A 12,368-nucleotide genomic window follows, 5' to 3' on the forward strand; every position below is an offset into this window, starting at 1 on the left:
CAAATTGGCACCTGGAAGTGGAGGCAACGGCTGGGGGGAGAACATTGAGACTACTGTGCGGCGAAAGGGTACGGGAGACCGCCTTCACTTCTCGCAGTTGGAAGTTGGGACCGGAACATTTCGAGAGACGAATCTACGACGGTGCACGCGGCGCCCAAGATGGCCGCTAAGGGAGGTGACCTGAACATGAAGCAGGGGCAAGACCAGGCGAATGTGCCGGACAAGGGTGGCGGAACTCATACTGCCCCGGACGCTTCTGCGCAGGAACAGAGGTTGAATAAACAACTGGATGGAATACTGGAGGCAATAACCGTGACCAAGGAGTCCCTACATCAAGATATAGCGCAGGTCGCCACGGGACTGGGCCTCCTAAGAGCGGATCATGCTAAACTCACTGACAGAGTGAAAGAAAATGAACTACTGCTTCAGGAGCTCAAACCGGCGGTGGTGACCGCAGAACACAAACTGTCTGATATCCTCGGTCGCTTGGCGATGCTGGAGAAATGGGCAGAGGATTCCGAAAGCCACAATAGAAGGAACAAAGTGAGGGTGGTGGGCCTGCCGGAAAAAGTTGAGGGGGATGACGCAGTGGCCTACCTGGAGAACTGGTTTAAAACGGTCGTGGCCCCGGAGGGCCTCTCTCCCTTCTTCTCCCTGGAAAGAGCGCACAGGGTCCCGGCCCGCCCACCAATGCAGGGCCGCCCACCCAGGCCAATGGTGGTCAGACTATTGCATTTCAAGGACCGAGACCTATTGATACAGAGGGCGCGCTCGGAGGGCCCCTTTCAGGTGGAAAATAGCTCGGTCACAGTTTTCCCAGACTGCACACAGGAAGTCCAAAAGAGCAGGGCATCCTATCTGACCGTCAAGAAAGAACTGAGGGAGGAGGGCATACAATACTCCTTGCTTTTTCCGGCCAAGCTACGAGTGATCCTGGATGGAAAGACCCAATTTTTACAGACCCCTGACGAAGTGTGGTCATGGCTCGAGTTGTACCATGCTGGTACGGACCGCAAGAGTAGGGGTGAGAAGGAGAGACAAAAACCGGTTCAGATTCGAAAATCACAACGCATCCGCAAGCGAAACAAACTCAAGAGAGCGATGGTGAAGACGACCAGATGGCGGCAGACAGAAAAGGGGCAGTAGCTGCAACGGCCATCCTTACGGGATCACAACAGCAGTATGGGATCATGGGCGCGGGGCGGGGGCCTTGCTTGCCCTGGGTCGGCTCTGAATCACCCTCTCGTTGCCCTTAAGGCCTTCTGTAGTGACGACTACAGAGTAGTGGAATGTGTGTTGTGTTACAGGTTTGGATGGGGGCTGATGTTGTGTTATTAGGTCCTGTTCTGGGGAGTGGGGTTGGGGAAGTTCTTTTGGGTGTTTTGAAAGGGGGGCCATGCTGCAATGATGTGGGTAACCAATTGACGCTGTTGAAATGGTGGGGAGATAGCTGCTATGGGGACGTTACCTAATTTGAAATGCCTCACATGGAATGTCCGTGGACTTCGAACAATGTCTAGGAGATACAAGGTGCACGCCCATCTGGTGAGGCGAGGCGTCCAAATCGCACTGTTGCAAGAGACTCATTTAACCAAGCAGGAATGCACTGCACTACAGAAAAGGTGGCATGGACAGGTGTTTGGCACCACGTACTCAGCGTTTGCCAGGGGGGTGCTTATATGGGTGAGAGCGGGGGTCCCATTCCAGGCCATGAACCAGCTAGTGAACCCTGGGGGTCGGTTTGTGGCAGTGGAAGGGAGGCTGTATGGCCGTGATGTGGTCTTATGTAGTGTATATGCCCCCAATGCTGATCAGGCCCGTTTTTTTGATAGTCTCACAGGCTCGCTGGCACACTTCCTGGCGGGCCCCATCATCTTGGGAGGTGACTTCAATTCGATCATTGATGTGGCACTCGATAGGTCGCATCCGCCATTGGCCGACTCCCCAGTGCACAGCCTAGCCACACACAGGAAAGACTGGCAGGAGAGGTGGGGCCTTATAGATGTATGGAGGGAGCAGCATCCTGATGTTAGGGACTACTCCTTTTTCTCAGCTCTACATGCGTTACATGTTAGGATAGACTCAATCCTATGTGGTGGCCCGTTGGCCGCCATGATAACACACACGGAGTACCTAAGCTAGAACCATTTCAGATCATAATCCCTTACTAGTGATGGTGCAATGGCAGCAGGCGAGGTCTGCGGTCCGAACATGGAGACTGCGGCCTGATACATTAGAGGACCTGGTGTTTAGTGACACGGTCCTACAGGGCATTGAGCACTACTTTGATGAGAACGGGGGTTCAGCTGCCACGAGATCGATAGAATGGGATGCGATGAAGGTGGTGGTGAGAGGTGTCTGTATGGGCAGATTTTCGAATGCAAGGATGTCGGTTTTGGCTGATCTGGAAAAGGCGGAATGCGTGTTGAGGGATCTAGAGCAGCGTAGACCTGAGCAACCAGACCTACAGGATCGGTTGCTAGAGGCAAAGGAATTAGTAGCGACAGCGACGGAGCGGCTGCAATGTTATGACTATAAGCTTTATACTACCAAGGTACATGCAGAAAGGGATAAGGTGGGAACGCTGCTTGCAAAACTCGCTACACCAGAACCTAGAGGTTGCCCTATCATGAGCATCAGAGAGGAGACGGGGAATACAGTCTACTCGCAAACGGCGGTTCTGAGACGCTTCCAGTCGTATTACACAAGACTGTATGAGAGTCAGCTCGGGGTGGAGGTCTCTACGATAGGCAAATATCTTGAGACTGTCCATCTCCCAGTGCTAGATGGCGAGGACGCAAAGGACTTGGGCGGCCAAATAAAGCTATCGGAGATCCGGGTGGCCATTAAGCAGATGGCTAGAAATAAGACGCCGGGTGTAGATGGCCTACCGATTGAATTCTATGTGAAGTATATCGATACTTTAGCACCCAAGCTACTGGCGGTGTACTCTGAGGCCATGATACTAGGGCATTTGCCCAAATCGATGAGGGAAGCACTAGTGGTGCTGCTGCTGAAACCTGGTAGGGAGGCTTCCGATGTGACGTCGTATAGGCTCCTGTCCATGCTGACGGTGGATTATAAGATCTTGAGTCGTATACTGGCCACTAGATTACTACCACACATGACCATGCTGATACACAGGGACCCAGCAGGGTTTATTCCTACTAGGAACACATCCATAAACATTCGTAGCCTGGTACGTATATTAGACAGCGCCTTGGGCTCGGATCACAAACCAGCAGTATTATCAGTAGATATCGAGAAGGCTTTCGATAGCCTTGAGTGGAAGTATCTCGATGAGGTGTTGAAGAAGTCTAGGGGATGGATTTGGGCGGTGGACGAGAGTTCTATACTCCTCTGCCACCGCCAGAGTACGATTGGGGCCTGTTATATCCTCCGATTACCCGGTGCGTAGAGGGACAAGGCAGGGTTGCTCACTATCTCCCCTGCTGTTTGATTTAGCGATGGAGCCACTGGCGGTGCAAGCACAGACAGGAGCATTGTACAATAGGGTTAGATGTGGTGAGGAGACACATTATATATCACTGTATGCAGATGATCTGTTGCTGTACCTGGAAGATACGGAAAGGGCTCTGGAAGGGGCTGTAGAGATGTTGTCCAGCTTTGGTAGGCTATCAGGCCTCAAGGTGAACTGGAATAAGACCTGTGTTTTCCCGCTGCGGTTGGATACGCCGTATCCCCCTCTTACAGTGCAAGTGGTCTCGGAGGACACATGCTTCACCTATCTGGGAGTCTGCGTTTACCACGACGCCGCGAGTCTGCTAGAGGGAAATATAGGGAGCTGCATAAGGGCGTTGAAGGGATGTATATCCTTTTGGGCCTCCCTCCCTCTGTCGGTGCAAGGCCGGGTGGCACTGTTGAAGATGGTGGCGCTGCCAAGGTTGCTATACTACTTCCGTACCCTACCAATCTGGATCCCTCAGCGGATCTTCAAAGATTTGAGGACGATGATTATTGACTTCCTTTGGGGGCACGGAAGGCGTAGGATGGCACTGAATACCCTGATCAGACCCAAACTTGAAGGAGGGTTGGCGGTTCCCGACTTTGAACTATATTACCTAGCGGCTCAACTGCAGGTATTGACGCAAAGCATTGCCAGAGAATTTAGAGGCCCGGACCAAGAGTGAGGGACAGGTATCCAGCGGCATATCTTATCATACATAGTTATGCAACAGAAACTAGATTTGGGAGATCTCACCATGGAAGAAAAGACCCTTCGGTTGTGCTGGCACAGGAGTCTGAGAAGAGCGAAGGTGGCACGACCGTATGCGCCGGAGATCCCACTCGGGATGCTGATGGCACTGCGGCATGAAGGTGACTGGTCCCCGCTGTCGGAATGGGAGGAGATGGGGCTACAGATGGTGGGGGACTTGTATATAGATGGGGTGCTGGTTCCCTTTCGGGAATTGCAGGACCAGTTTGGTCTCCCGGATGGGCACTATCTCTTGCATGCAGCGGTGGTCGCGGCGATTCAAAAGCAATGGAAGGGCTGGCTGGCGGAACAAGATGCGACCATGGCCTACCAGTATGTGGTGATGGCTGCGGCACATTTAAAGCGGTGACCTGCCTCCAATCTAGAATGTTACACGAATATCAGACTTTGCACACACCTTTCCCCTCCTGAGGCGGAAGCCGGGAGGTCTCCTGCTTTTCTTTTAATTTTAATCTCATTTTCGTGATTTTACTCGTTTTTACACCTGTGCTTGCTAATTGTATTTTCTAGCCTGCAGCAGTGTGTAGAGACCCCCCAGCGCTCAGCAGCGCTTAAAAACTCTTCTTTCCCCCCTCCCTGCAGCTCCGGTCCCACCCTCGGCTGAGTGTTGATGCCGAGGGCTGGGCGCCGGTTTTGGCGGCCATCTTGGGCCGGGCTGGGTTGGGGAGGCCATAGACAAGGACTATAAAAGGCGCCTGAGACTTGGAAAGCGGTAATATCAGACTTTGCACACACCTTTCCCCTCCTGAGGCGGAAGCCGGGAGGTCTCCTGCTTTTCTTTTAATTTTAATCTCATTTTCGTGATTTTACTCGTTTTTACACCTGTGCTTGCTAATTGTATTTTCTAGCCTGCAGCAGTGTGTAGAGACCCCCCAGCGCTCAGCAGCGCTTAAAACTCTTCTTTCCCCCCTCCCTGCAGCTCCGGTCCCACCCTCGGCTGAGTGTTGATGCCGAGGGCTGGGCGCCGGTTTTGGCGGCCATCTTGGGTCGGGCTGGGTTGGGGAGGCCATAGACAAGGACTATAAAACAGGCACTTACGGCTCCGCGCAGCGGATGCGACCAGCGGATGCGCCGGACCTGCGCCGGAGTCCTGCCAGAGTCCTGCCCGTCTGCGCCCGTCCGCGCCCAGGCGGGCCTAGGGCCTGACACCATGCCCCATACAGTGACGCCTGTCACCTCCAGGTTACAATACGGAAGAGACGCCCTTATCGCCTTGCGTCCGCCCCACCCTACTAGTTGTAGTTTTGCACAGATGGGGATTATCCCATTTTTACCGTGCAGAGCGTGTTCCTCCGGCCACAATACAGCGGCTGTGAAATCCGTTCTCTCCATGGCTTTACAAAACTGCCGGTCCTTGCCGAGCCATGCCATTGAAATCAATTCACTTATCCTAGACCACGAGCTCGATGTGTTATTTCTCACGGAGACCTGGCTCTCCCCCAGCTCTGGCCCTGACATGGTCAGAGCACTCCCCCCAGGCTTTCATATACTCCACCTTGATAGACCTAAAGGGAGGGGAGGAGGAACTGCAGTTCTCTATAGAGACACGCTCGCCTGTAAGATCCAGAATGGAGGGGTGGCTGATTGTGAGAGCTTACAGTTCTCCCTTCGGTTGTCACCTACAGTGTCTCTGGTGGGCTTGTTGATCTATCGCCCTCCTGGACCTCTGGGTAGTTTCCCTAACTCTCTCTTGGAAATTTCTGCACTTCTTGCCTCTTCAACTGCCAACTTTGTTGTTCTCGGCGATTTTAATATCCATCTTGAGGACCCAGCCAATGCCACAGGAGTCGATCTGCTCGACGATCTCAGATCTTTTGGACTCAATTTGGCCAACTCGGGCGCGACCCATGAGAAGGGCCACCTGCTTGATCCCTTATTTTCTAACCTGGACCATCTTACTCCATCTCCGGCTCTTGCCCTACCTTGGACAGACCATTATTTGGTGTCCGCGTTATGGCAATTCGACAGCCGAGCTGCGGTGGTCCCACGGGTTCACACCCTGGAGAGAGCCTGGTCGAGGCTCCCAGTTGACACCTGGGCGGCACACTTGGAGGCCACGCAGCCCTCTCAGGGAGCCAACCCGATAGTCGCTGACGCGAACTTCCACACCTGGCTCGTGGATTCCCTAGACACTCTCCTACCCAAAAAGAAACAACTTACGAGGGGGAAGAGAGTGGGCTCGGCACCTTGGTATTCATCAGAATTAAGAACTCTGAGGAAAGGATGTAAGAGGCTAGAGCGGTCCTGGAGGAGAGACTGGAGTGAGGCGAATCGTAAAGAATATCGTGCGGCCCTGAGCAGGTACAAATCCGCTATTCGGGTGGCAAAATCAGGATTCTTTGAAGAGCGCATTGGCTCTGCGGCCAACTCTTCCAAAGAGTCATTTAGGGTCATTAAGGAGCTACTCAATGCCCCCGACCCTCAGGTTTTCCACGAGGATCCTCGCAAAAAATGCACAGAACTGGCCTCGTATTTTAAAAGTAAAATCGACAACATACTGGCTTCCCTTCCCTGGCTAGGTGAGATCTCCTCTTTGGAGGACAATCCCAGCTCCCAACCTGAGTCACCATTGGCGAAGTTGGCTTCCCTCGGTCCAGTTACTAAGGAGGAAGTCTTGTCGGTGCTGAGATCTATGAAGAGCGGCTCCCCGAAAGACCCAGCACCTATTAAATATCTTAAACAGGTGTCATCTACTATCGTTGGCCCTGCTACGGACTTGATAAACCTGTCTCTCGCCCATGGGGTGGTCCCCCCCAGTTGGAAAGGGGCGGTGGTTAAGGCTCTTTTGAAAAAGCCTAACCTCGATCCCGCCGATCTCGCCAACTTTCGGCCTATCTCTTTGCTGCCGGGTATCAGTAAGGTGGCTGAGAAGCTGGTGAATAGCCGCCTCTCCAACTTCTTGGAAGCCAATTCCCTCCTGGGCGACTCCCAAACGGGTTTTCGCCCCGGTCAGGGGACCGACACCGCCCTGCTGGCGGTCGTGGAGAATGCGAGGAGCATGCTGGATTCGGGGGGATCAGTGGCAGTGATCCTCCTGGACCTCAGCGCTGCTTTTGACACCGTGGACCATCAGGTGCTTCTCCAACGGCTGTCAGGGGTGGGGGTCACGGGTTTGGCCCTCAAATGGTTCGCCTCCTTTCTGGAAGGTCGTACATTTGAGGTGTGGGAAGGCCAGGAAAAATCATCTTCTACCCCTCTCCAGTGTGGTGTGCCACAGGGCTCTTCATTGAGCCCTACCCTATTCAACGTTTACATGGCCCCCCTGGAGAATGTGGTACGGCCGCTGGGTATCAAAATCATCAGTTACGCTGATGATACTCAGCTGGTGGTAGGCCTCTCCCAGTCGGCGTACCATCCCGACCGGCTGCACACGTGTCTTGAAAAGATCTACACGTGGATGTGCAGCTCAGCCCTAAAGTTAAATGGCTCCAAAACGGAACTGATGCTGCTGGGGAACTCCTCTCCATCTTTGCCCCCCAGCAGCTGGCCAGACTGTTTGGGACCGATGCCCCCCCCCAAGCAGGAGATCAAGAGCTTGGGGGTATGGCTGGAGCAGGACCTATCATTTAAAACCCATGCCAAAAAGACTGCTGGCGTGTGCTTTGGCCTGCTCCGTTCAGCCCAGAAGATTCTGCCCTTGCTCCCAGTGGCCACTCGAAGGCTTCTCATCCAGGGACTTATCATCTCGCGGCTGGATTTCAGCAATGCGCTTTTCCTGGGCGCACCCGAATCTACCCTGAACAGACTGCAGCAAGTGCAGAACGCGGCTGCCAGGCTTTTGACGGGTCTCCCTAGGCGGCAATCTGCCCGCTCGGCGTTGAGGGCACTGCACTGGCTCCCTGTGAAGGACCGGGTGAAATTCAAGTCACTCTGCATCGCCCACAAAGTCCTGCACGGGGCGGGTCCACCTATTCTTGAGGAGATGGTCCAGCCCTATAAGGCCTCTCGTTCCCTCCGCTCTGACCACCAACATCTCCTTCAGGTTGGCAGGGTGAAAAAGGCAAGAACTGGGGGCAGAAGGTTTTCAATAAATGTGGCCTCCTTGTGGAACTCACTGCCCCTACAACTGCGCTCCGAAGCCAGTCTCTCCAGGTTTCGTAAACTTTTAAAAACTTTTTTGTTCTCTGTTTAATCCTTGCATTTTTGTAGCTGTGTTATGTTCTGATAAGCGCGGGGATGCCTATTGGTAACCAGGCGCTATACAAAACTCGGAATAATAATAATAATAATAATTACACGAGGGAATAGAGCCGCTGCATGTGCTGAAGATGAAATGGGAGGACAGCATAGGTAAACCCATACCAGACACGGTCTGGGGCCATATTTTGAAACGGACATGGAAGGGTAGCAGAAATGCCCGCTTTCAGCAGGTGCACTTCTTCATACTACACAGGGCCTATCTGACTCCGGGGAAGATCAGGCAATGCTTTTGGGTACAGGATGTGGCGTGCCCAAGGTGCTTAGCGCCAGAAGTTGAGCTGGATCACTTGCTGTGGGGATGCCCGAAGTTAGGGACATATTGGCCTGAGGTGGGAGAGCTTCTGAACGCAGTTACTGACCGGGAGGTGGAGTTTGACATGGCAGCATGTTTGCTGCTTTGGTTCCCTCACACGGCAAAGACAAAAATCACGAGCAAATTTATCGACCTAGGACTTATATTGGCCCAGAGAGAGATTACCTGGCACTGGAAATCCAAGGAGGGCCCATCGGTGAAGAGATGGATGACTGAGTTGTTGAAATGGTCCGGATGTGAAAGTGTGATTAGAATGCGACAGGGGACTAGGACTGATAATGATAAGAGCTTGGAGATGGCGAGGGCTTGGGAGATGATAGTGCAGGCTTTGCAAGACTACCTGATAGAGGATGAAGACTAGGTACATTCGGAGAAAGGGGTTTCATGAGGCTTAGAAGAACGAATGCAAATACCCGACTAGTGGCGAGCTCTTCTATCAGAACCAACGTTTATAACCCACATCAGCAGCAGTTGGGGTGAGGGAAGGTTGGAGGGGTGTTATTAGGGTACCGTTGTAATATCAGGAAGAGTGCCTGTATTAGGGATCCAGGGCTGGTCACTAAAGGAATGGGATCTCCAGGCGGCACACTTTGGGTTCACGTAGAGTAGTTATCGATAGACCCCAGAGATAGCCACCAAGGAAGGGTGCTAGCATGGACCTGCTAATGTGGGCATTGATGATACTGGCGTCGCCCACGCAGGGTGACTAACTACATTTGATGGTGATTAGAGGGGGGGGAGTTTTGTAGGTATAAAAGCAGATACTAAACTGTGTTGTTGCCCAGACATCTCTGTGAGATGATCACCGTGACAGTTTGCAGGAACGCACTGGTACGCCGCCCAGCCTCCGGAATGTGGGCTGAATGGCTGTGTACAACTTTCATTGACGCAGATATGCTTTGCAATGTAATGAGTGTATTGGTTGACCTACCTCGATGTCTTGTTTATAATTCTGCAATAAAAACAAATAATAAAAAAAAATGGTAACAAGACGTCCCACTTCCGTCTCATGGGTTCTTCTAGGCCCATAATCATGCCTTTTAGGGTGCAGTTGAACCTTTCAACCAACCCATTTCCTTGAGGGTGGTAAGGAGTGGTGAACTTGTATGTCACCCCACACTCCTCCCACAGAGACTTCGTGTATCTAGAGATGAAGTTTGTACCCCGGTCGGAGACCACCTCTCTGGGGAACCCCACTCGGGAAAAGATCCCCATTAAGGCACGGCCCACCACGGGTGCTGTGACTGTCCTGAGAGGGACTGCTTCTGGGTATCTGGTGGCATAGTCCACCAAGACCAGGATAAACCTGTTGCCTAAGGCGGTCTTGGGGTCCAGGGGCCCCACGATGTCGATGGCCACCCGCTCAAAAGGGGTGCTCACCACAGGAAAGGGTTGGAGGGGTGCCACGCACTTCCCTCCGCTCTTGCCACTGGCCTGACAAGTTTGGCAAGACTTACAAAAGGCACCAACGTGCTTCTTCATCTGGGGCCAGTAAAAGTGGGTGACAAGCCTGTGATAGGTCTTGTCTTGCCCCAGATGTCCTGCGAGAGGCATGTCATGAGCCAGACCCAGTAGGAAGTTCCTGAAGCGCTCGGGGATCTTCCATGGAGAGCTCTCCAGGTCGTTACCTAATAGACAGTCTACAGGCAAGACATCACTGACAACAACTTCCAAAATACCAGAGACTCCTCCCCATTCAAAGGAAACACGTGCCAACTTCATAGAGGCGCACTGAACTGTCAGCTGCCACCACAGGACGGAGTACATTGGGAATGATCTGCTCTTCAGACACCCACTGACACCTTACAGACGTCACGCTGGCCCCTGTGCCTCTCAGAGCCTCTATCTCTTTTCCATTGATGGTCACCTTCTGCCTGTATTTTTTAGTGTTAAGGGGCAGCAAGGTTTCCTGGTCCATCTCTTGGTCTCCTAAAGAGACAAGGGTCATCACTGCTAACCCCTCCTCCCCACTGGAAATCAAATCCCCTCCCAAAGCTACACTGGCTAACCCTGGGGCTGGAGCACCAGTGGGTGCTGGAGGTTTGTTGGGACATTTAGGGGCGAGGTGCCCCACCTCCCTACATGCATAGCAAGTAGGCTGAGATCTGTTGTCCTGTTTGCCCTTATGGGGCCAGGACTACTTAGGCTTGGGGGGTTGGGACTCTTTTTCCTGGGAACTATTTTGGGGCCCTTTAGAGAACTCCTTTTGATTCCCCTTGTCCCCCCCACTCTTCTGCTGGGGACCCTGTCCACCCTTGGCTGGGGTACTTACCACCCCCTTGTGGACCCTGGTGCTAGTCCAGCGGTCCGCCTCCTTAGCAAGCTCACTGGGATCAGTTAACTTGCTGTCTAAAACATGCTGGCGCAGCTCTGGAACACATAGACTACTCAAGTGCTCCCAACTAATCAAGTGACACAACCCCACATAATCAGTTACTTTGCTGCCCTTTATCCAACTTTCCAGTACACGCGTGTACATACTCACACATTCCACCCAGGTACTAGAATCAAGTTTCTTGAAGTTCCTAAACTTCTGGCGGTACTGTTCTGGAGTAAGCCCATACCTGAGGAATAAAGCCTCCTTCATAGCGGGGTAGGTTAAGGTACCTGCTGCTTCTAAGGGTGCCAAGACATCCCTCCCAGAGGCCTCAATGCTTCCACAAACCTGCCCCTCAACTCTTCTCCGGCACTTCATTCATCTTCAAGGCAAGCTCATATGATCTAAACCATGCATAGATATCCTCACCCCTCTGATAATTCTGCACCAAATCTTTGGGTATGTATACCTTATCCGCCTGCACTGGCTGTGTGCTGCCACCATTAGAACTGGACTCCCCTTGTTTAGCTTTAAGGTCCAGCTCCCTCAGACTCAACTCATGAGCCAACTGGAGTTTCTTCTCCTCCAAAGCGAGAGCATTCCTTCTCTCCTCCGCCTTCTTCTCACTGTCAAGGCGTAACTTTCTCTCTTCTGCTTGAGCCTTGAGTTTAAAAAGCTCAATTTCATGGGCCATAACCCTCTGATTTCCCTCCAGCTCCTCTGGAGAAAGGCCCCTACTGGAATCGTTGCTGCCAGCCCTAGAAGCTGACATATTCACTGGTAAACCCTGGGATTCAAAACCAATCACCTGTGCATCCCTCTCTCCAGTAACATCCTCTGAATCAACATGTTTGGCCTCCCACCAGGCCCTTAGAGCTTTCTGAAGCTCTTCTTTGTTTGCACTGCCCTTCACTGGGCATCCAAGCTGCTTGCAGAACTGCTTCAGTTGCTCCTTTTTGTATGTGAGCAACTCCTTAACTTCAAATTGCAATTCCACATCTTCGCCTACTCCATTCTGAGACATGATGCTTCCTAGACTTTCCAAAAATAGGTTTCACCAGACAAAAAATAGGTGCAATCTGTGGCTGCTAAACTAGACTAGTGGTGTACACAAAATCACTGCAGGTCAAGTGCAAACACTTAGTTCAAATCCTTACCGCTGTCCAACAATGTTAGAGCTGGGGATCTCTAATTGGCAGAGGTAAGTACCTTTGACCAAGTAGGGACCCTTACTTATAGTCAGGGTGGAGGAATACACACTGTAGATAACCCCTGCTCACCCCCTAGGTAGCTTCGCACGA

At 52.4% G+C, this 12,368-nt stretch overlaps 1 protein-coding gene across 1 annotated transcript in view; it reads right to left on the reverse strand.

Annotated features, from left to right (window-relative positions):
* Window positions 1–12,091, reverse strand: part of LOC147745350 (uncharacterized) — a 169,961-nt gene extending 157,870 nt beyond the window's left edge. The window contains 1 exon segment of the mRNA XM_086925057.1: window positions 11,695–12,091. Coding sequence (XP_086781183.1) covers window positions 11,695–12,091 — 397 coding nt within the window.
* Between the last annotated feature and the right edge of the window lie 277 nt (window positions 12,092–12,368).

This window comes from Lissotriton vulgaris, chromosome 1_1 (genome assembly GCF_964263255.1).
Source record: "Lissotriton vulgaris chromosome 1_1, aLisVul1.2, whole genome shotgun sequence".
Taxonomy (NCBI): domain Eukaryota; kingdom Metazoa; phylum Chordata; class Amphibia; order Caudata; family Salamandridae; genus Lissotriton; species Lissotriton vulgaris.